The sequence below is a fragment of the Venustampulla echinocandica genome (genome assembly GCF_003357145.1).
Source record: "Venustampulla echinocandica strain BP 5553 chromosome Unknown scaffold_9, whole genome shotgun sequence".
Lineage (NCBI taxonomy): Eukaryota > Fungi > Ascomycota > Leotiomycetes > Helotiales > Pleuroascaceae > Venustampulla > Venustampulla echinocandica.
Window position 1 is genome coordinate 1,167,579 of NW_022474214.1, and position 23,718 is coordinate 1,191,296.

A 23,718-nucleotide genomic window follows, 5' to 3' on the forward strand; every position below is an offset into this window, starting at 1 on the left:
AGAAATCACATTTCCACACCCATGTGTGGACGCACTGTCGTTGTAGATTCATATCTTGCGGCGTAGTGAGAGGACGATTCGATCAACATTTTCCAGAAATTTGAAGGCACTTGAAGGGCGCGAGAGTAACGCAATTGGTTCTCGACGGAGGACAGAGGAAGGAGGGATCATCCTCTTTTACTTTCATCCAACATTGCGAAAACATCTATCTAACATTACGTGACCCAAGGCATCATTTGTCACCCGTCCTTCATTATCATAACAGACACCATCTTTATTCAAAAGTCGAGGTTAGTCCGACTCGAGGATAAAAGCTGATAAAAACAACACCTAAGGAAGGGAATTCGTGCCAGATTTCCGATAAGCCCACCCAATACCAATACCACCCAGCCCAGCATATTCTATCGCAGCCATAATCATACAAGCAAAATTCGCAACACATGGGATTCAAAAACCATAGATCTCGCACTTTCCGCCTCTCTTCCCGTTGTTATGCGGTTAGAGGAGATCATGAACTTCCAAAGAAAACATCGCCTTCCTCCTTGAATAAGTCGTCGTTGCTAACACTGCCAAATGCCTCGTCAAACTTGCCAAGAAGTAGATCCGGGTCCCGCTCCAACTGGGTGAGATCATTCGTGTCTTCCGTAGTGAACGCCTCAAGAAAAAGTTCATCGTCATGATTTGAAATATTTGTCAGGGTAGTTAGATTTATCATCTCGTCGCCATGATTAGAAATATTATCCATATCATAATAGTGATTGCTTGGAGCAGGCGATGAAGAGGAATCACAAAGACCAGGAGGTGAATGATATTGACTTTGCACGCTTTTAGCTGGAGACCGAGGTGGTGAGGGTAAGTGCTCAGATATTGATGCTGAATGAGAATACTGCGAGCGAGTACTGAAGGCTGTTGGGGAGGCCGCGTTCTGAATGGCGTGTGGGGAAATGCATCCCTTCGCCGCAGGTGATTGTGGCTGCGAGTACACAAAGCTACCACCCTCCATCTCCATCCCAGATGTGCCTTGTGTCAACTGGTAATTTCCAAAGGCGTTGTCGTCAAGGAGGTCAAGGTCACTCCGAGGCGAATTCCCTCCGTTACTCTCCGAGTATCCTGTTGTCGACGAGGCAGAGGACATAGCCTTGTTCTTTGCGCGCGTTCGGGAAGACTTTTGGTGGCGCTTTTCGTCATCGGGTCGGTTCTTACGAGGACGTCCACGCTTCATCGTTTTCTTGACGATTCCATCAAAGGCACCGATACACATTCCGCGTTGTCTATGGCGAGTGAGGGCATCGTGCCGAGCAAAACTGTTTCCACATTGACAAGGGTAAGGCTTTATCCCGCTGTGAATTTTGGCGTGCCGTTTAAGATCATGTTGACGAACAAAACATTTCTTGCAGTGTGGGCATTGGAATTGCCTATCACCTAGATGCGTTTGGACGTGCGATTTGATATTTTCCTTTCGCCCAAATCGTTTCTGGCAACCTGGGTACAGACATATCCACTTCCCATCCTGGGGATCTGGTCCATCAATGAAGGTAGCGATATCGTCGACAGTGATGCCGGTATCTGTTATTGCCTCTTCGATATTGATGCTACACACTGATTCGGACCGGCGGTGGGGCGAAGAAGGGGCCGGCGACTGTGAAATAGAGTAGCCACTATTTAAGGGGGGTTCCGGGTATGACATCGCCGGGGCATTTGGGGCGGGTTCGTTTGCAAGGGAACCGGCCATCAATGTCATCTTGGACACCTCCGGAGATGAATCATATGACACGGTTGGGGAAGGGTTGGTCGAAGTTGGGGAAACCTGCGCGTCGCCGAATTGTGCCTCGTTGTTGATGAATTTCATATCAATGTTTGACATGTTCATGAAGTTTGAAGTTGGCATTGGGGCAGAATCAAAGCTAGATGCAGCAAGCATTGGAGGACTTGGGATGGAGTTCATCTCTGCCTCCCTTCTCATATCTTCGAAGACATCTCTCCCCCTCTGGGTGCTCTTTGGTTTGATTGTCTCTTCCATGGACGTGTCAAATGAATCAAAGAACCGCTGAGCTAGCTGGTCGTGCTTGGCGATCCGTCCATGCGGAGTATCAGTCGGAGTAGGTGGAAAATAGTCTGAGAAAGTTTGTAAATATATATACTAGACAAAAGGGCAAGATCAACTTACTCAAAGCATTCTGATTTGGAGGTGTTATTGGTCGTCCTGGTGACTGGAGTGCTAGGTTCTCAAACTGAGAAACTCGGTCAAAAATCCCACCGCTAATTCTTCTACCGTTAGAGCACCTCCTGCTGCAAGCTTTCCCATCCGGTATTTGGTTTCCATTTTCAAATTCTGGCGAAAAGTTCAAGAATGGGGCCGTCGTCAAGATGGTCTCTGAAGTAAATAGATTGAAGTCGTTGCCCCCAGCAAAGCTACTGGGGTCGACACTCATTATCGAGTTGATAGGTCTGCCGTATAAATTCTGAGACGGTCCGCTCTCCTCATAATTCATACTCCCAGCATCAAATGATTGTCTCAGTGGTGTGACGGCCGGTGAACTGAGGTAGTTCTCGTCATTGTCGAAATGAAATTGCTGGCCCGGGCGTACCAGTCTCTGCTGCTGCGTTTCTCGCAATATATGCTGTTGTGTCGTTTGATATCCTTGGTTAGTAGTACTTACCTCTATATCCTGCGGGGGTGATTGTCGTCGTCGTTGATCAAGACTCATGCCACGTCGATGTGCGCCATGTCTTTGTATTTTCCGCAGGTTGGTTGCCTTCACTGGCTCGAAGGCCGTTGGGGTCGAGTTTTGTCGTCGGTGTTGTCGTTGTCGGGTGTGAAGGTTGGTTGTTGGATTTGACAGCATTATGAATGCTCGAAGAGTTCGGAGATGTCGTTTGTCGTGTAGGTACTGCAATTAAGCAAACCTGTAGGTTCCGAGACTGGGGAGTAGTTAGAGCGGAGAGCCGGCAAAAGCATTCTGTATCGCCTCACCTCACGCAGCGCAAGCCGTTAGGCCGGGCAGATCTAGCTTGTAGGGCCGCTCAGTACTAGTAGACTCTGGTGGAGTCTGTCTGGGCTGGTTGTGCTGGCCCTCTGGCCTTTGAAAACCCGAAGGAGGTCTTTTAAAGCAGTGTTTTCGCGACCAGAGGGTTTGCGTAGGTATAAATTTGGTTCAATGTAGTTTTTGGGGGTGAAGCTTTTGTATGTTTTAAGTTCTTGTTCAGATGTGGATGTAGATGTAGATGTGGATGTGAATGGGGATGCGGTTTGTTCCAGATGCCGAGGACGAGACGATGTCAACAAACTCGCCATAGCAACGCGGTCTTGCCGGGCAACCAGGAGCCATGCTGGTGCCTCAGGACGCGCAGCCTCGTTCCCCTATCAACAGCCGGCCCCTGAACCGCCGAAAAAACATCTGGACAATACCACAATACCACAATACCACATTCACCACAACACCAATAGACCGCAAACCACAGACCGTAGACCCAGTCAACCAGACAACATCCACTGGCCCAGTGCGACAGGCCATCCCCCGCGCCTACACAGTATAATCAATTCGTTGCTTCAGCGCTTCTGGTTGTCCTTCCGCATATTATATCCCACCCTTCAATATCAATACCATGGCCTCCAGCGGTACCATGCGGGGGACGCCCAACCGTGGGCAAGGCCGAGGAACGATACCCGCGTTCACCAACAGTCCTGCTTCAAATATCCCTCGTCCTGCGTTTGAGGCACATGCAAGCTCCGCCAGCCAAGCTCAAAGTGAAGCAGGCGGATCCACGATGAGTGCCAGCAGACAGAAGCAGTCGAAGAGAGATGAGGTATGTCTGCAGTATCGCCCAGGTTGCGGCCCTCCAGTGGCAAGCATTGTTGACGCCTTGTGTTAGGCTATCCGGAGAAAGATCGAAACCGACCTCAGCAAGAAGAAACACACTACTTCGCGGTCAAGACATTCGCGGAAAGCCCCACCAGGAACTGTTCTCGCTCTGCGACCGAGTCAAGCTCTCCAGATAAAGCCAAATACCAGTGTTGCAGAGGCTGCACAATTGATGGCTGCGAAAAGGGAGGACTGTGTTCTCGTTACCGACGATGACGATCGTATCGCTGGTATCTTCACGGCCAAAGATCTTGCGTTTAGGGTTGTTGGTGCCGGCATCAAGGCCAGCAATGTCATGATTGCCGATATCATGACCAAGAACCCGCTTTGTGCGCGCACAGATACAAGCGCTACGGATGCCTTGGACCTGATGGTCCGAAAAGGCTTCCGCCATCTACCTGTCATGGACGAGAATCAAGATATCTCTGGCATTCTTGATATTACCAAGTGCTTCTACGATGCTATGGAGAAGCTGGAACGCGCCTACAGCTCATCACGGAAGTTGTATGATGCCCTAGAAGGTGTTCAGTCCGAGTTGGGATCGAGTCAGCCCCAACAAATCATTCAATATGTCGAGGCCCTTCGGTCGAAAATGTCCGGCCCTACCTTGGAATCCGTCCTCGATGGCCGGCCTCCTGTCACGGTTAGCGTGCGGACTTCAGTGAAGGAGGCTGCAGCTAAGATGAAAGAGAACCATACCACTGCTGTTCTCGTCCAAGACCAAGACTCGATTACTGGTATTTTCACAAGCAAAGATGTCGTTCTGCGTGTGATCGCTCCTGGACTGGATCCTGCAACTTGCAGTGTTGTGCGTGTTATGACGCCTCACCCTGACTTTGCTCCAATGGATATGAGCATTCAGGCGGCATTGAGAAAGATGCATGGTAAGCAATGCGACTGTGGGCATAGACTCGGGCTAACTCCCTCGTAGACGGTCATTATTTGAATCTTCCCGTCATGAATGAGTCAGGTGAGATTGTGGGCATGGTCGACGTTCTGAAGTTGACTTACGCGACCCTTGAACAAATCAACACCATGTCAACCGGAGACAGTGAGGGTCCTGCCTGGAACAAATTTTGGATGTCTTTGGACAATGAGACGGAATCAATGGTCTCTGGAGAAGGGAGTCACCACCACCACACTGCAGGTGGCAGGTCCTTGATGTCGCCTGACCACTCTCGAGGTCACGAAAGGGTAGTCGACTCAAGCGTTGCTCCGGGGGACTCAGCGTCTCATGTGGGATCTCCTCAACACTCCGGCCTGAGCCCAGCGGCAGATACTCCCGCTGAACAGGTTCCGTTTTCATTCAAATTCAAGGCCCCTAGCGGTCGTGTGCACAGACTTCAAGTTATTGGTGCCAATGGACTAGCTGAACTCATTTCTGCTGTGATTGCGAAGCTCGGCTCCGAGGTAGAGGCTGTGGGGGGAGCTGCTACATTTGAAGACGGGAAGCTGGGCACCTCGGGATTCGCCCTTAGCTACCTGGACGATGACGGCGATACAGTTTCAATCACCACAGATCACGATCTTCTCGAAGCAATTTTACTCGCTAGGCAAGGCCGCCGGGATAAAGTCGACTTGTTTGTTCACGATCCCGAAAAGCCACCAATTGCAGCCACTTTTGATTCTCAACCAGTCATCACCAGCCAAGCGCAGACTCCACTACCGTCAAACACCATCCGAGAACGACGAAGAATTGTCTCTGACGAGGATGAAGAGAGCGAAGAGGAGCAGCCCGTGAAACCTCGATATCGGAAGATAACCAGCAAGCAGGCAGAAGAGCAAGTACTTGCTGGCGTCCCGAATGAGTTGCTCTTGCCTGGCGCTATCGTCACTCTTGCGGTTGTTATTGTCGGTGTGTTTGCGTTGACCCGTGCGACAAGCCGTTAACACGCTCGAATAAACCAAGACGGACTGAATAGGCGCATTCGGACGCTTCCCTGTAGATATAAGTTAGGACTGTGTGGTTCTATCATCCCAGCCAGTCGCTAGGATCCAATGGAACTTATCTTATTCTGCAGCTTGTTTGGATTACATATATAGAACAACCATTAATTAGCCTCTTTAGCAATACTACTTGAATTAATACAAGACTTTGATCAATTATCACTTTGTGCGGTGACAGCCGCTTCCTTACCATATGTCATACGTTGAAGTACCTAAGTACTTTAATGTTTTATTAGGTACCTTATACGCGAGATCGAGCGCATCACCTGACCTTGGAGTCCTAGCGTGAACACCCCGTCTGCGAGTCAAAAAAGTTGTTGTAGCGACCAAACAAACGTCTCAGCTGCATAAGAACGATGATATTAAGAAATGTAGCCATACGGCATGGTAAAACAGTCTACCCCCTTCGGAATATCCCAAATTGGCATGCTGATTTGCTTCTCTAGGCCGCAAGGCTCTCCGCACTCCCTTCCGAAAACCCTTCGCTCGCGCTCTCACCCACGAAACCCAAGCAATAGAACACTCCATTCAAAACCACCTCAAAGAAACGCATTCAATCGAAGCTACCATAAACCAATTGCACATTACCAGCTCTTTTGTTCCGCCATCCAACGAAGGTGAACCATCCGACGAAATTAGCGACACCTACGCTTTCAAACGCCATGTCAAGAAACGTACCGCGAAGCTAGGCTCTATTGTAGAGAAGCACTACGAGCCCGAATCTCTGATCTTGAACCCGCCGAAGCCGGAAGACGTCACATTGGAGCTGTTGTTGGCAAGCCAAAGTCATTTGGGCCATAGTACGAGCTTGTGGAACCCGACAAACCAGAGATACATCTTCGGCATCAGACAGGGCGTCCACATCATCTCCCTAGAAGAAACTGCGGCACATCTACGTCGCGCTGCTAAAGTTGTGGAGGGTGTTGCTTATCATGGTGGACTGATTCTCTTCGTTGGAACTCGGGCGGGCCAATCATCTTGCGTTGTCAGGGCTGCTCAGCTAGCAAAAGGTTGCCATCTATTTGAAAAATGGATTCCAGGCAGTATAACCAATGGCGATCAGATTCTGTCAAAATGTGGCATGAAAGTCGTGGACGAGAATGATGTGGAGGTCACGACTGGGTTCGAAAGCAAGATGGAGGGATGGCAAGCGCTCAAGCCAGACTTAGTGGTTTGCATGAATCCGCTAGAGAATTATATCTTGCTGCACGAATGTGGACTTAACAATATCCCTACGATCGGTGTCATTGATACTGATGCGGATCCTACCTGGGTCACATATCCTATTCCCGCGAATGACGACAGGTTGGCCCTTCCCCTTGCTCCGTTGCTTCTAATTGAGCCAATGCTAACGTCTGACGATTAGTCTCCGTTGCATCCAAGTTATTGCTGGTGTTCTCGGCCGCGCGGGCCAAGAAGGGCAGAGCAGGCGACTTGAATCCGCTGCAAAAGGAATAGTGACGTGGTCTCCGCCGGCGGGACTGGGCATGCCCGAGATGCATCCCTCAACAGTCAAGTCGGCCAGCCAACTGAAGAGCGCGCGGGGGCCTGAAGTTGAGGAACATACAAAGGGAACCAGGTCAAGTCGAGGGGCAATTGAGGGAAATGACGAACTGTAGGTTTAGTCAGGTATTGTATGATATATGTATGAATCGTAAGAGACATTCTGGATACCCTGTGAAATTGCTTCTAAGCCAATGCTTGTTAGCTATGTCGGTCCCTGCTCTTGGGATTTTGCCTCGAGTTTATTCAATCCCTCTAGCACCTCTCATCTAGCCCGCAGTCTTACTACTCTTCATTCGCAGCCTTACTATGAGTACACCGTTGGGTATCCGCTTATCACGAAGGCCACCACGACAGCACCGTCTCTCCATAGAAGTCATTGCATAGATCTTAAAAATGATAAATTTTCCTCAACTCGTGAATATTACTAGACTGGGGACAGCGTTTCCCCTTCACCTCGGCCACACATTAGAAGATGCTCGAGGAGTTCCTCGCACTCACGTGGTAAGCTCTGATACTACCTACGTGCTTGTTCTTAACTACTTCTGGCCTATGGTAGCGCACATCATAGACATTCACTAGGCATCTATGGTCAGCGAGGACTAGGAGGAACAAGGCCAAGTGCAGGTTAACTTATTTCATTCGTCGGCTTACTCGGCGTCATTGGGACAGAGTTCAGTCGACCAACATAAGGGCTTTGGGAGACTCTGGGCTGGGGACATGGTAGGGAACGAAACGCATCCCTCGGGGAGGGTGATTTAACTTTCTATATTTCATCCCGACCAAGCCTGATTAAAATGATAATAATCAGATTTGTATTCGACTCAATGGAGCCATTAATGAACCCAAAGCCCGAATCGCGCCCCTAGAAATCCGGACAACCAGCAAAATATTGCCTCGATCGATCAAACTCCTGGGAGAAAGGCGAGACGGAACCGAAAACGCCTACGCTATGCCTTGCTATGTTAAAGAAGCTTAACAATCTAAAAAGAACCTGGGGCTATTTGTTCCAGCCGAATGTGAAGCTTGGTAGTATAAATCCCACCATCGACTATCTTCCTGAGCTCAATTGATAGATATCACGCTACTCTGCTCCACATCTAGGAACCTCACTTGTCTCTGTTGTTCTCGCTCAACTTGTTCCATCCTGTCGCTCCCCTTGCGCCTCTGACTTCTCTTCGCTCGCGCTTCCCGCGCCTCGCGACTTTTGTACTCTGCCATCTGCAACTGTCTCTTCTGGGCCCGGGCATACGCTTCCGCTGGGGTGGGTTTAAATCCGATCCCATTAATACCCTCCCCATCGTCTTCTGGATCAGATGTATTGTGCCCAGTGATTTCGTCGTCATGCCAGGTTAGGGCTGCGCGTTCGGGATCAATAATCCTATTCCCTCCGCCCCCAGGGGAGCTGGATGCCGACGAGGTGGCGAGCGGCGGTGTACCTGCACGCTTCCTGCCTCTTGAATTTGAGTCCGGTAGCTGGCTGATACCTGGGTATGCCCTCCCAAGCCCGCTTCCCTTTAATTTTCCTAGCGAGCTACCTGATTTGAATACGATATGGTGGTCAATATCCTCACCCAGCGCCACTTCGGTTGGCTGTTCAGGTATATGTGGATCCTGTGCCGTAGGGGACCCAAAGGCTATGGCGACTGCCGTCCTTTCCTTCAGCTTTGGCGAAGCTTTGATTATTCGCGTCTCAGGCGTTGTGGGGATCTCGTACACCTTGGAACGTTTCCTGCTTAGGGCCTCATCCTCATCGATTCCGTCCTCGTACACAGCCTGGTGCCTATTCCGAATCGCTGGACAATACATAGGCCGTAGCTCTAGCTTGGATACAATGCTATCTTCAAGCTGCATGCCCTGAAGGTCACACGCGACCTTCGTCCGCGGACTTCCCGCTAGGCCATTATCAACACCAACTGTAGATATCTTGACGTCGGTCTCGAGTCGCATTTTCTCCTTCGCCGAAGAGGATGGCGGCGGTGTTGGAGGAACATTGCGCTTCCGCTTTGGTGATGGTAAGGGGGCTATGAGCGGTGTATCCGAGGCTGTAGATCGACTGGATTCCATAGCTGGAATTGGATTGTCATCGGGGGGCAGCAGAGATATGCCTGACGTGAACTACTGCGGGGGCGTTCGGGGGTACAAGGTTGTACGATAGAGGATGGATATTTGATCGGGCTCCTGGGCGAAGCAAATATGTATCGCGGATGTTACGCAGTAATGTTATAGGCGAAAAGAGGTGTGGGATATTGGATACTAAAGTTAGAGAAGTAGTAGCCGATATCTTGTGTGGTGCTAAGATGCTGTGTCGTTGGCGGGGGTTATCATTGAATCATTGAGGCTCATGATCACTTGATAAGTACCTAAGTACCTAGGTACTCTGTGACGACCCGTGCCCCACATGTAGCGTGGAGTTTTGTTGCACATCGCACCTCTGCACCCTGACGCCAAAAGCAAATACAGTGCAGCACGCTAACACCTACCAAGTGCTGAACTTGCCCCTTTTAAGTAACCGGATTCGGACCACGTGATTCTGGGTCAAGGTTATGTAATATTTCAAGCTCGCCCTAGGGCTCAGCGGCTTATAGAATGTTGGGGTTGGCATCTAGCACGCAGTATATAGATACATACATGTACTTTCATAGTACGAAGAACTCCACGACGAGTACAACCTTGCCTCTATGCCAGCAGATCACGACCAGTTATGGAAGCGATCCATGATCTGTTCCGTCTTGAAACATCATTTGGCTGGACTCAAATACGTATACAGCATAACACTACCTACCTATATTACATACATTGGCTGATTGCGTTTACCAAAACCTCCAGCGGCTTTTGTTACCGGATTCTTCTGCTTTGTTGTCCGCCTCCTCTTTCAGCCGCCTCCTCTCTTCCCGCTTCGCCTGGGCCGCGGCCTCCTTCTCGGCCTTCTTCCGGTCGATTATCTCGACGGCACGCTTCATATGGGCTTTCTCTATCATGCGCCGGTACTGACAGAATTCGTAGTTGGCGAACGCTGCGAAGATGAATGTTCCTACGGCCCAATTGGCGGCTTTGGGTATTCGGGCTATGTATTCCCAATAGTAAATTAGCACTCCTCCTGTCATGCGGACTGGGTCGAGAGAGGTCCCAACATACCGCCCCATAAAGCTCTGATTCCTCCCATCCCAAAGCCGCCTCCAATACCCATGAGCAGGCTCTCTCTTACACAGGGATACATATACATTTGTTTGAAATCCTCCAGCCGTACCGTCTTGATTCCCTCGGACAAAGTTGGCATTTTTGCATGTCCTCCTGCAGTATTCTGGCCGGAGCCCTGCGGAAGCGCATTCGCATTTGGGGGTGGGCCAGTAAATACTTCGTAGATCTTGGGGGGGGACTGAACGTGGGGAGGTGGTGAGGTTTCGCCGGGCGGAGGCCCTCGAGGTTGAGGATGGGAGGTGATGGGGGAGGGTGTGGAAGCAGAATCTCGCGTATCACCTGCCATTATTGTGTCCGTGGCCAATACCAATAGTGGATTGGGCCGTGAGGGTGAGAAGGTGGAGGAAGATGGTGGGAGAGCCGACAGGTTCGGATTTTCGATGTTATTGATGGACCGTCGTTTATCGCATAGCCGCCAGCCGCCATCCGTGGTCCCTGTCCACCACTTTACGCGCCACGCGATCCGTTCAACGCGTCTTTCGCGTCGCCCGAACTCCCGTCTCTAGAATCCAGAAACAATTCATATCAAGCACTTCGGACACCACGACACCACCCGAGCACCGCTAACCTCAATGTTTTCCCTGCAATCCCTAAACTCTTGATATATATGCTGGGTCCGAAGCACGAGAAGCAGCTCTTTAAGTAGACTTGCAACCGTTTCAACAGGCTTCTCCAGCGCAAATCGCGCGAGCTCCCATACCATCAAGTGGCCCTTCTCCTACCCTCGCCACGGCCACCATGCCCGGACCGCGGCTGCCAAAAAATGGCTATCGGCGAGGAGGAAAGAATGCCTACCACGGGCCCTCAAAAACTAAAACCTTCACATCTTCGAACCGCAATGAAGCTACCTCTGCAGATGAAAAGCGCGAGGCCGTCAAGCTCGCGGACTCAATCGATGAGTCCATGGGTTTCGCACGCTACGATTCTGGCAAGAAGAAAGTCGGCTGGCTCTGCAATCTCAAGCCGACGACTATAGAGGACGAAAAAATTGCGGATGGAAGGGCGGGCTTGGATTGCTACTTTATAGAAGAGGATGGTGGGACGTTCAAGGCCACGCTTGAGTATGATCCGTATTTCTTGGTTGCGGTCAAGAGGGGTCATGAACCAGAAGCAGAGGAATGGATAAAAAGAGCGCCTGGAGGGGGCGTGGTAAAAAGCCTGAGGAAGGTCGAGAAGGAGGATTTACAGATGCCCAATCATTTGCTGGGCTATCGCAGGACCTTTTTTGAGCTCAGATTTCATAATGTCAGCGATCTGCTAGCAGCTAGGAGAGATATCATGCCCATTGCAGAGAAGAACAAGAAGAATATGAATGCGATGGATACTTATGCGGAGGTTGCTAGGTTCGCTTTTCTCCCGGAATTTGGAGAAATAATCTAATAGTGGACAGTGCAAATGCAGGATTTGACCTCTTTGATGACGACCGAGATGACGATAGACGACTTAATGCTTCTGTTACGGATGGCAGCGATTTCATTGTGGATATACGGGAATGGGATGTACCATATCATGTGCGGGTAATGATAGACATGGGTGAGAAGGGTCCATTGGGATAGTAAAATCGGTGCTGATACTTGCAGATATACGGACGGGCAAATGGTATACGGTGGAGGCAAAACATGGCCATACAACCATGAAATGTTTAGAGGAGCGACTTCAACGAGCAGATCCAGTGGTGATGGCCTACGATATCGAGACGACGAAATTGCCTCTGAAATTCCCAGATGCGGCGATTGACCAGATTATGATGATCTCTTATATGATTGATGGGCAAGGTTTTCTTATCACGAACCGAGAGATTGTATCCGAAGATATCGAGGACTTCGAGTACACCCCCAAACCAGAATACGATGGCCCCTTCATGATTTTCAACGAGCCGGATGAAAAAGCAGTCATCGAACGATTCTTTCTACATATCAAGGAAGCACGGCCGACTGTTATAGCAACTTATAACGGAGATTTCTTCGATTGGCCCTTTGTTGATGCGCGCTCGAGTGTTAATGGCATTGACATGTACCAGGAAATAGGCTGGAGGAAAGGCACCGATGATCAATATTGCTGTGACTATAGTGCTCATATGGATTGTTTTCATTGGGTCAATCGAGACAGTTATTTACCGCAAGGTAGCCGAGGTTTGAAAGCGGTCACGACAGCCAAACTTGGATATGATCCCGACGAGTTGGATCCGGAATTGATGCTTCGGTATGCAAGTGAGCGCCCTCAGACCCTTGCGGAATACTCGGTATCAGATGCAGTGGCAACATATTATCTGTATATGAAATATGTACACCCTTTCATCTTCTCCTTGTGTACGATCATTCCACTCGGACCGGATGCCGTCCTCAGGAAAGGAACAGGGACGCTTTGCGAAATGCTGCTCATGGTCCAGGCTTATCAGAAGGAGATAGTGCTACCAAATAAACATGTCTCACCGAAGGAGTCCTTCTGGGAAGGCCATCTTTTGGAGTCGGAAACTTACGTTGGCGGGCATGTCGAGAGTATAGAGGCTGGAGTTTTCCGAGCTGATATCCCCGTTAATTTCGCGGTTGATACCACAGCAATTGACGAGCTTCTACACGACCTGGACGCTGCTCTGAAGTTCAGCATCACGGTCGAAGAAAAGAAATCGCTGGATGATGTTACGAATTACGACGAGGTAAAGCAAGAAATCACAGATCGGCTGAACAGCCTCAAGATCACCGCCAATCGAAGCGAGCGGCCTCTGATCTACCATCTAGATGTCGCATCTATGTATCCCAATATCATGACCACCAATCGATTACAGCCGGATTCCATGATTCAAGAGTCGGACTGCGCGGCTTGCGACTTCAATAGACCGGGAAAGACCTGCGACAGGCGCATGCCCTGGGCTTGGAGGGCAGAGTACCTCCCAGCAAAACGCGACGAGTATCTTATGATCAGAAACTCGCTTGAGAACGAAAGGTTCCCTGGAAAATATCCTACTAGCCCCCCCCGAACGTTTCAAGAACTACCAGCGGATGAACAAGCATCTCTTATCCGAAAACGGCTCCAGATTTATAGCCAGAAAATTTACCACAAGATACACGAGTCGAAGACTATTGAGCGAGAGGCTATAATTTGCCAACGAGAAAATCCGTTTTATATCAATACCGTCAGAGATTTCAGGGACAGACGATATGATTACAAAGGGAAACAGAAAGTCTGGAAGGGGAAAACGGAGGAGCTCAAAGCATCCGGTGCCTCGCCTGCTGAGATTGAAAACGGCAAAAAGATGGTTATTTTATTCGACTCCCTGCAGCTGGCGCACAAGGTCATTCTGAATTCCTTCTACGGATATGTGATGAGGAAAGGTTCTCGGTGGTATTCCATGGAAATGGCTGGTGTGACGTGTTTGACAGGGGCACATATTATTCAAATGGCCAGGCAGCTTGTCGAGCGAATTGGCCGTCCCCTGGAACTGGATACTGACGGGATTTGGTGCATGTTGCCTGCGACATTCCCAGAAAACTATGGATTCAAACTAAAAAGTGGGAAGAAGCTCGCCATTTCATACCCCTGTGTCATGTTGAACCATCTCGTCCACGCAAAATTCACCAACCACCAGTACCAGACGCTAGTTGATTCGAAGACATTTAAATACGCGACTCACAGCGATAACTCAATTTTCTTCGAAGTTGACGGGCCGTACCGAGCAATGATTTTACCTACTTCTAAAGAGGAGGATAAGAATCTGAAGAAACGTTATGCTGTGTTTAATGATGATGGAAGTCTCGCAGAGTTAAAAGGTTTCGAAGTCAAGCGGAGAGGGGAGCTTAAACTTATTAAAATCTTCCAGCAGCAGATTTTCAAGTTCTTCCTGGAAGGGACAACGCTTGCCGAGACTTACAGCGCCGTTGCAAAAGTAGCAAACCAATGGTTGGACGTGCTTCACTCTAAAGGCCGGACGCTTGCAGACGAGGAACTGATCGATCTTATTTGCGAGAATAGGAGCATGTCGAAAACGCTGGAAGAATATGGGACGCAGAAATCGACTTCTATCACCACTGCCAAACGCCTCGCCGATTTCTTAGGAGAGCAGATGGTAAAAGACAAAGGCTTGAATTGCAAGTACATTATCTGCGCAAAACCGAAAAACGCCCCTGTTACTGAACGGGCCATTCCCGTGGCAATATTCTCGGCGGATAGTTTGATAAAGAGGGCTTTCTTGAAGAAATGGCTGAAAGAAGATCCTGCGGACATGGACCCGAGATCCCTTTTGGATTGGGATTACTATCTTGAGCGTCTCGGTTCAGTCATTCAGAAACTGATCACCATTCCAGCTGCATTGCAGAAAGTGAGGAATCCCGTTCCAAGAGTACCTCATCCGGAGTGGTTGCAGCGAAGAATCAATGTCAAGGATGACAAGATGAAACAGAAGAAAATGACAGACTTGTTTAACAAAGTCGCCCCCTTGGACGAAATAGCCAATCTGGGAAATGCAAGGACGGCTGATATGGAAGACTACGGGACTAAACTTCTCAAACCCAGGACTCTTGACGCTGCTCTGTCACAGGTTTCGCAGAAAGCGCAGAAGCGGAAGTCTCCAGAGCCCGCTGCTCCCGTCTCGGTCAACCCATACGCAGCTCTGCCCGACAAGATGCCCATCCCCACAGAGGATTATCTCGGCTTCCTTGAATATCAGAAACAGAAGTGGAAGATTCAAAAACAAGCACGGATTCGGCGCCGGCATCTATTCGGCGAGAGCCGCGTTAGTGCCCAGAACAACATTGGTGCCACTTTCCGAACCCAAGCTGAGATGACCTATAAGAGCACTTGGCAGGTGCTTCAACTCCAGGCCACAGAGAGTCCTGGGGTATTGATGGCTTTTGTGCTGATTGACTTTAAGATTCACGCCGTTAAGGTCAAGGTGCCAAGACAACTTTTCCTGAACCTGAAGGGCAAGGAACTTCCCGATATTGAAATTGACGGATGCGAGGCACAGAAAGTAAATCATACCTTACCTAATGGTCATCCTTCAGTCCACCTTTTCAAACTCACCATGTCCGAAGACATTTACGTCAACGAGGCACAAAAGCTCTCACTGTTGTTCAACCACCCGAGCGTTGAAGGCGTCTATGAGAAGCAGGTTCCATTACACGTCAGGGCAGTTTTACAACTTGGCAACCTCTGCACCTTTGATGAAACGCAACCTGGTATTTTAGGTAAGGGTTTGGAATCTGGATTTGATCTGGCCGGTCTATGCAGAGCCCCTTCCCAACAACCATATCTCTCACAGTCACCTGTCACGTACCTCTACTTGTACCACGTTGTGGCTGGTGATCGACAGGTTTTTGCGTTATTTTCAACCGCAAAAGACCAAGCCCATGTTATAATATTGCAAAAGTCAAAGGATTCAAACCAGGATCTCCCGAACATTGGCAAGATATACACAGATATGCTTGCAAAACGGAATCAAGAAGCAGATGGCCAGTTGTGGCAAAATTGTTTCTCATACCAAGAAGCCATTCAGTTTAAAACACATCAGGTTACGACAAGACGGAAAGCTCTTCTGGAAGTTAGCGATCTGATTAAGCGGATTCAAAATGACGAGACAAAGCCGCTTATGCTTGTTATCCAATCACCTCAGCGACGAATGCTTGTCCATGATATTGCAATATTGCGAGATTTTCCAGTCCTGTCGCTTAAATGCGAAGTATCCGATAGCAACCTGCCACCCCTCCAATGGCAAGCCTTCGTTGCCAAGCGCCTGGTGAATCACTACCTCAGTCTTGGAGCATGGGTCTTGCACCTGACTGAGCTGGCGAGATATGGAGATATCCCACTCTGCAACCTCGAGCGAGATGATCCCCGGTTTCTAATCGATATTGCCTACGCCAGGCGACTTCAGAAGAACAACGTGGTATTGTGGTGGTCAGGTGGCCCAAGACCAGATCATGCTGGATATGAACAAGATGATGTTCTCGGGCCACTAGATGTCGTCCAAATGCCCTCCGTCAATAACCCCGGCACATATCCATCTGTTTGCATTGAGCTCGATGTTCGCAATCTCACAATTAATACTATCTTGACTTCTTCTCTTATAAATGAGCTCGAGGGTAGTGATTCCGTCTCCTTCAACCCAGCTGCACCATCAGATGAACCAAGCGATGGAACAACCATTCTGTATGCCGACAATACTTTTGCAACCGCAGGCGTCACTGTCCTTCGTGAAATGGTCAAGGCTTGGTGGACAGAAGCCTGCAAAGGAAGCAATATGGCGGATATCATGGTACAGCATCTCGTACGATGGGTCGAAAATCCAGATTCGTTCCTATATGATCGATCACTGCATTACTATGTGCAAATGATGTCCCGAAAAGCTTTTCAACAACTTATGACAGACTTCCGGAGAGTTGGCTCTCATGTTGTGTTTGCCAGCGCAAATCGCTTATTGTTACAGACTACCAAAGCTGAAGTCGGTAACGCTTATGCATACAGCCAGTATATACTCAAATCCATCAAGGCCAAGCCTCTGTTCCATTTCCTCGACCTCGAGATCAAGGAATATTGGGACTATCTTGTTTGGTACGATGAATTCAACTATGGCGGCAAGGCATGCCAAGAGGTCATCGAAGCAGAGAATCAGACTCTTGATTGTATTATGAACTGGCAACTTGCCAAGTTTTTGCCACAGCCCCTTCAACCAATTTTCCATGATTGGGTCGTTGAGTTTATTGATGTGATGCACAAGCTCAAAAGGCCTCGGGCCTTGAATGGCGTGGAATCCACTCCCAGAGCAACACAACTGCCAGTCCAGAATCTCGGCGACGGTAAAGAGGACAAGATCGTCCTCGGAAGGGAATTCGAGAAACCCCTCAAGCGCCAAATCGCAGGTCTTATACGCCGCCAAAAGGACGAAATGCTACATCCTGAACTGGCGTCTGATTATGAGTTCCCTGTTCTCCCTGGCTCGCATCTCAAATTCAGTAATCCGGTCCTTCAGCTCGTCAAGTCCCTCATGCAAGTCCTCTCGCTTGACAAAAATATCACTCTGGAAGCACGCCTCCTCCGCAAAGAACTCCTCGCCCTCTTTGAAGTCCGAGAATTCAGCAACGATGCACGCTTCGAGAATCCCTCTGAAAGTCTCAAAATGCAGCAAATAATTTGCGAGAACTGTACGATGGCCCGCGATCTGGATTTCTGCCGCGATGAGGATCTGGCCCCCGAAACTAGGACTCCCGCGCAAGATGCCAGCTCAAGACCTTGGAAATGCGGATTTTGTGATGCTGAGTATAATCGTCTCAATATTGAGGAGCGATTAATTGCCTCTGTGCAGGGTATGGTTGTTGAATGGTGCACGCAAGATTTAAAGTGTATAAAATGTAAAGTTATAAGGGTCAACGATTTTATGGAACATTGTGCTTGTAGTGGGGAGTGGGCGGGGAGTGTGAAACGAGAGGAGATAGTAAGGAAACTGAGCATATATCGGAATTTGGCAAGGTTTTATGGGTTGAGGATGTTGGAGGATGTTGCGGAAGGAGTTTGGGGAGGTTTATAACTTATAGGTGGAATATTTTGTTGACGAGACATGCTTTGAGCGTAAGTTTATATTGGTGCATTGGAGTTCAAGATAGGCATCTAAACCAGTTTAATATTTAAAGACAGTTGAATCATTAGTGTGAATGCACAAAGCACCTCTATCACGTTTATTGCCTCCGTGATAACTTGCTCAAGGAACTACAAAAGTAATGCTCCCTTCTCACTCTTACAATCAAAGCCTAGGGAGTAGCCTCACTCTATAATTTTTCAATTGCTAGACATTGATCTTGAACGTTTTTTGAATAGTTCATTCTTATTAGTGAGATTCGTGGGGCGGAGGCACTAAAGAGCTTGGTCGCGCGGTCAGTGATTCAAGACTATATCCAGAGGCGATGGGCTCTGGTGCGACAGCCACTTTATTACGAGGCGTGCCATAGTGTCGAGCAATTGAACTCAGATTATATCTAGGTAATCCGCATTTTATTTCTAAAAAAAAATGGATCTATTCTAATAATCTGGCATCACTATACTTTTGAATACTATCTATTTAACTTTTACGAGTGCTGGCAGCGCCTGAGAGAACTTGGTAAAGTCTAGAGCAAAAGTTAGCAAACGCCCCTACTTGACCTTCGTTTTAATAACCATACTTACCAGAACTACTCGCAAACCCAATACAAATATCAGAATGCTCCCCAGGATAATCCAACGAATCTAAGCTAACAAACCCTTTCTCGTGCCCAAAATCTTTCTTCCCCCCAGGTGGTAGCGAAAATTTGGCATCGATAATCTTCAAGTATATTTTCCCGCCTTTGGTGGATTTCTTGAAGATATCGGTTTCCTTCAAGGCAAAGTTCATACACTTGCCATGGCTGAAGCCTTCGAAGAACGCTGCTAGCTGGAACATCCCTCCGCGACGTAATATCTGGAGTCGAGTATGGGGCGCAGACCATTCCTTATGAACCGGCACTATCATCCTACGGCGCGAGATAGAGAATGACGCCGGACTTCCATCGAACAGGACCGAGAAGCCGGTGATAGCTAACTGGAATAGGTGGAGATCAGGTAGGTTGGGGAAAGTGTATGCACGAATCGATTCTTGCGTCTTGATGCCCTCCAGAATCTCTTCCAGGTTTTTCGGAACATTGCTTGATATTGCCAAGTTGGATAAAGAGCAAGTCATGTCCTGCTGCGGCTGACGCAGAACGTAAAGTTCGTGGCCGGAAGCTACAACGTTACGTCTAATCTTTAGTTCGCCAATGCCGACATTTACACGATCGGTGACCCTTAGTTTAGGAGAGTCGACAATGATTCGAAGATAGTCTGATAAGACTGGCTGGCTACTCTCGATTTTCAGCCCGTCTGGATCGGTTGGTTGCTTGTTGATCACCCGGAGACTGTGCCATTGACAATCATCAAACGCCTGGGCTGGAGTCTGTGCCTCGAGCCCAGTGCAGACCGAAAAGTGGCTTATGTGAACCTGCGCAAGAACCGTTTCTTGTTGGCATAGAAAGCAGCCAGTCAGATGTGCAAATAAGGTGTTTCTTTGCTGGGAATCGTCAAAGTCGAGGATCCATGTTCTCTCTGCGTCGTGGGTGTCGATATTAAGTGTTAGTGTTGGGCTTCCGGTATCTCCTCGCATGAAGCCGAATTGTATTGCTCGTCCGGGCGAGATCGTCTGAGAACTGACTGTAATGTTTTTGGCTGACGGTGGTGTGATGATTGCGATCCGAAAACTGCGATGCAGCCGCCGTGGTCCCGTCCCCGCTTGCTGTATAAGTGTCCCCTCGAATAATCGAAACGTGCAGTTTGCGATCACGCCTGCTGGGAAATCCTCAAACTCGGCCACTTGACTGGTATGGTACTTCGCTGACTTAATACCTGTTTCGAATAGCAGAGTCTCGTCCTGAGATGCCTGGAAGGTCAAAAGTGTTTGACAATAGTAGTCATACATCCCTTTGAGGATTTTAAAATCCCAAGTGCTGCAACGTAGCTGTAGCCTAAAACCGGTGCGTAGTTTGAGCTCCAAGGCATTTATAACGGGCACCCATGTGACATCATCCCATGTTGGCTGATTCTTCCGGCTTGAATGTATTGAAAAATTCAGGAGCCCATGTTGGGTCCCAATGGCAACAGAAAAGCATCGCTCATCTCGTGCTCGTATAATTGACAGTATAGCAGGATATTTGATTTGCTGTGCATTAGAAGACTCAGCGAGCAGAAAGAGATCGATATGCATTCCGCCGTAGTGGAATGCGTCCCGTGTATCACCTAGTGGCAAAAATGCGGAGAGAGGCAGTTCTTCATTGAGCTTGTCCTGAGGAGCAGCGTAATGCCCTGTTATGAGATAGTCAATGCTGAGGTTCAACGAAGGATAGGATACCCAGATTGATGTATCCGCATCCTCCGATATAGAAGCCATATCCAAGGACAGGGGAAGAAGCTCACTTCGCTGCATGGACCAGATCGCCTGGCGTATCCGAACGAGAACGGCAAGACGAAGTGACAGCACTGCAACCGTATGATCAGCATCGCGAAATTCAGCTGACTCAAAAATGTTCTTGCTAGAAGCTTCATGATTGAGATTGTTGGTTTCTTGGAGGATCCAGAAAGATTTCGCTAGGTTTAAGTGTGCACGTTGGAGGAGAATCTTGTTGTCTTCCTGGGCGAAGGGAAACGAGGAACCTTCCCTGAGCAAAGGGTCCAGCTTCATGCGAGCATCAAGAAACCACCATATCGCTAGTCTAACAACATCGTCAACGGATCCTGTTGAGACTGGTTTAAATTTGTCGGCAGATTTCTGGAAGAGGTCGAATATGCACCGAGTTTGGCTCGAGAAATATTTCACAGCCTCGTCCTCCATAACCAACCATGCCTGATGCTCTACAAAGGACCTGGACAACTGCATTGGTAAGGCACCGGAAACTGACGTGTCACAATCAGCTGTCAGCTGTTGAAATGCTCCAGGCTCAGATTCGATAGGAGAAACATTTGGCGTTATGGGAAGGTCGTGGTCAAGGGTAAGCGGACCGAGGTGTGGCGCCAGTCTAGCTGGAGGGGATAGTTCATTGGAAAATGAATGTAGAGAAGACGTGGAAACCGACGCGGCTTTCTCCCCAGAATGCTGGCGGAGCTGGCTAAGATGTGTTTCCATGAACGGTTGTGGGTTGTGGGGAAATGAGCGTAAGTGTTTGACTTGTATTATGGGATCTAGTTTCTTGAAGTATTGGGATAGAATCACTTGGTACAGACACATTGAACTCGGAATCTTGAACATATATACCAAACCAACGATGAGAAAGTGGATCCATTATGGAGAGTGCTTAGAGTGGCTTGGGTAGTGAAAATGGTTACAACTGTTGTCTTGGCTACTCTTGCTTGTGGCTCAGCTTAGAGAAAGCAGAGTGCACCGCCCCGGAGAGAAGTTTCGCCATTTCAAACAAGGCTTTCCTATTAAAACGTTAATGAGCATTCGGAAGTTGGGTTGTTGTTGAGAGCTTGGACCATATTCTATAATTCTAAATATTTTCGGGCCCTCGGACGCCCGAATAGTGCGCTAGAGTAACGATCAGCTGGTGGCGTTGACGAGGCAGCCCCTGAGAAACAAACCTTTCTATCGCCTTGGTCCTCGGAGTTGGCGCTCCAGACCCAAGTTTTGGGGCAGTTGTGTCTTGGAATCAAAAGCTGACGAACTCCCAGGTCAGTATTTTGTGGGTATGACGGAGGAAGCCTCCGGCTACATGAGCGCATTGCTTCACACGCGACCTCTCGATGTGCTTGAAAGGAGTGAATCAAGTGGTTTACAGCTCCAGTCACTTTACTGATGTCGGTTTTGAGCAAGTATATAATAGCTTAAACTGCTTCAAACCCGGTAATTCCATCGCTATTTGCTATTGAATCTTTCATTTAAAGTATGATCTAACTACTTCTGGGAATTATACAACGCTGAGAGCCTGAGAACAGTCACACAGAGCCAAGTCCTGTCCGCTACAACTGTTGTCGGAGGCTCGGCCCCGAAACTTTCACTGACTCGTTGGCATTATACGAACTCCGACTCGCCAAGCTAGGCGGAGTGTAACTGAAAGAATCTAGGAAGTTCCTGGAGACCGGTCGGCATATTCATCTTGAAGTGGATGACAAGTGTTGTTCAAGTGAGAAGCCTGGAAGGGCTCTATTGTGGTTGGATGCTATGTACATCGCATTTAATTCCAAAGTAAGCCCGATGGGATCACATTAACGGGTCGGTGTGCTAAGCATTGGATATTTGGTGACGCAGCTATTGTTGATGCTATTTATACGGATATCTGCCGGATATAAGTTGCGTTCTTCCCTTGGTCAATTACCTCTTTCCTGCTTAAAAATTCATACGTCCTGGAACTATATACATCAACCACACTATCCTTTACAACACTTTTATTTCTGTGAGTACAACCATCCCATGCACATCGAATCAAATGGCGCGAGAGTATCGATGAAATGTGAGACTGGTTGGCTGATTTTATATAACTCTTTAGGTTGATCCCTCAGCAAATTCCCCCACCACCATGTATTCTAGAGCTGTATTTCTGGCTATCAATGTTTTAGTAGCTGGGGCTGCTAAATTTAGCAATTCGAACTTCAATAGCATCTCAACTGGCTCCCCTTTCGCTATCACTTGGGTCGATGCTTCAGGGCCGGTCACACTCAAATTGAAGAATGGCCCCTCAACCGCATTGAAGGATGCCAGCACTATCGGATGTAGGTCACCCCTAAAGATATATCACGAGTCACCATGCTGACAAGTATTCTTAAGCCGGCTTAATAGGATCCAGCTTCTCCTGGACTCCCGCAGGGTCTTTCCCAGAGGGACCCTACGCATTCGAGATCATCGACTCCACAGGGCCAAACTATAGCGTTCAGTTTGAAATCAGCGACAGCTCTGACTTTACTGACGTGTCAACTGGAGCAACAGCTTCCTCCACCTTGTCGTCATCACCAGCGTCGTCTGGGTTATTTGTTCTAAGTTCCACAGTTTTGACCACATCGTTTCCGGTGTCAGCTATTCCAACTCCCGCGACCTTAACCACATCGTATCCGCCTTCAACTCTGGCATCTGGAGTACCCTCCGACCCCACTAGTTCTGCAACTTCGGCCCCTTCACCCCATAAAAACCCCACTATAAGCAGTGCACAGAGTAGTAAGTCACACCTATATATTACTTTGCGGTAGAGACTCACAGTATTTAGCCTCTGTTACCTCTACTTCTACGCTCATCAATACTAGCTCTACTACTAGTGCTACCAAATCCGCCGCGCTTGGGCGTAATAATGCTGCCCATGCTTTCCCTTTTTTGACTCTGGTCCTGGGTGTTGTTACTTGCCTTATCTACTCGAGCTAATCCAGTTGAAATATGGAAGGGGAAACACACATAATATTTATGCCAGTGTGATGAACATGCGAGTCCACTTGTTACGCTTATGTACCGAGTATGACGAATTAGCTAAAGTTGTTGTGTGCTGCGTTATGAAACTTTCAGACCAATGTTATAATAATGCTCTCCGGTAAAATTGGATACGAGGTGTAAAGAACATTATTCGGGACTCAACTTGACACTCGTAGCGACGAAAATGGCATGTAGAGAGTTTTATAGACTTGGACCGCGATGCAAGCCCTTCCCCCTATTTACTCTGGCACGTGGTATGTCCACCCAGCTTTTTGGCCAGCCTTT

The 23,718-nt window shown here is 48.5% G+C and overlaps 7 protein-coding genes across 7 annotated transcripts; 3 read left to right on the forward strand and 4 right to left on the reverse strand.

The window, feature by feature from the left end:
* Nucleotides 1–508: 508 nt before the first annotated feature.
* BP5553_09122 (C2H2 and C2HC zinc finger) lies at nucleotides 509–2,846 on the reverse strand (the record flags this gene model as incomplete). Its single annotated transcript, XM_032017745.1, has 3 exons — nucleotides 509–2,115; nucleotides 2,168–2,621; nucleotides 2,661–2,846. 3 exons carry the CDS (start codon nucleotides 2,844–2,846, stop codon nucleotides 509–511), a joined length of 2,247 nt encoding a protein of 748 aa, XP_031866388.1.
* A 760-nt stretch (nucleotides 2,847–3,606) lies between these two features.
* BP5553_09123 (Uncharacterized protein) lies at nucleotides 3,607–7,429 on the forward strand (the record flags this gene model as incomplete). The annotated part of the gene is made up of 5 exons (XM_032017746.1): nucleotides 3,607–3,807; nucleotides 3,874–4,747; nucleotides 4,795–5,718; nucleotides 6,257–7,115; nucleotides 7,177–7,429. 5 exons carry the CDS (start codon nucleotides 3,607–3,609, stop codon nucleotides 7,427–7,429), a joined length of 3,111 nt encoding a protein of 1,036 aa, XP_031866389.1.
* Nucleotides 7,430–8,378: 949 nt separating this feature from the next.
* On the reverse strand, nucleotides 8,379–9,380 carry BP5553_09124 (uncharacterized protein; the record flags this gene model as incomplete). The annotated part of the gene is made up of 1 exon (XM_032017747.1): nucleotides 8,379–9,380. The coding sequence occupies one exon, from the start codon at nucleotides 9,378–9,380 to the stop codon at nucleotides 8,379–8,381; it is 1,002 nt and encodes a 333-aa protein (XP_031866390.1).
* A 746-nt stretch (nucleotides 9,381–10,126) lies between these two features.
* On the reverse strand, nucleotides 10,127–10,800 carry BP5553_09125 (Cytochrome c oxidase protein 20, mitochondrial; the record flags this gene model as incomplete). Its single annotated transcript, XM_032017748.1, has 2 exons — nucleotides 10,127–10,380; nucleotides 10,452–10,800. 2 exons carry the CDS (start codon nucleotides 10,798–10,800, stop codon nucleotides 10,127–10,129), a joined length of 603 nt encoding a protein of 200 aa, XP_031866391.1.
* A 452-nt stretch (nucleotides 10,801–11,252) lies between these two features.
* Nucleotides 11,253–18,033, forward strand: BP5553_09126 (Uncharacterized protein; the record flags this gene model as incomplete). Its single annotated transcript, XM_032017749.1, has 3 exons — nucleotides 11,253–11,857; nucleotides 11,905–12,047; nucleotides 12,095–18,033. The coding sequence occupies 3 exons, from the start codon at nucleotides 11,253–11,255 to the stop codon at nucleotides 18,031–18,033; spliced, it is 6,687 nt and encodes a 2,228-aa protein (XP_031866392.1).
* A 524-nt stretch (nucleotides 18,034–18,557) lies between these two features.
* BP5553_09127 (uncharacterized protein) lies at nucleotides 18,558–21,165 on the reverse strand (the record flags this gene model as incomplete). The annotated part of the gene is made up of 2 exons (XM_032017750.1): nucleotides 18,558–18,607; nucleotides 18,666–21,165. The coding sequence occupies 2 exons, from the start codon at nucleotides 21,163–21,165 to the stop codon at nucleotides 18,558–18,560; spliced, it is 2,550 nt and encodes an 849-aa protein (XP_031866393.1).
* A 1,390-nt stretch (nucleotides 21,166–22,555) lies between these two features.
* BP5553_09128 (uncharacterized protein) lies at nucleotides 22,556–23,388 on the forward strand (the record flags this gene model as incomplete). The annotated part of the gene is made up of 3 exons (XM_032017751.1): nucleotides 22,556–22,748; nucleotides 22,804–23,187; nucleotides 23,237–23,388. 3 exons carry the CDS (start codon nucleotides 22,556–22,558, stop codon nucleotides 23,386–23,388), a joined length of 729 nt encoding a protein of 242 aa, XP_031866394.1.
* Between the last annotated feature and the right edge of the window lie 330 nt (nucleotides 23,389–23,718).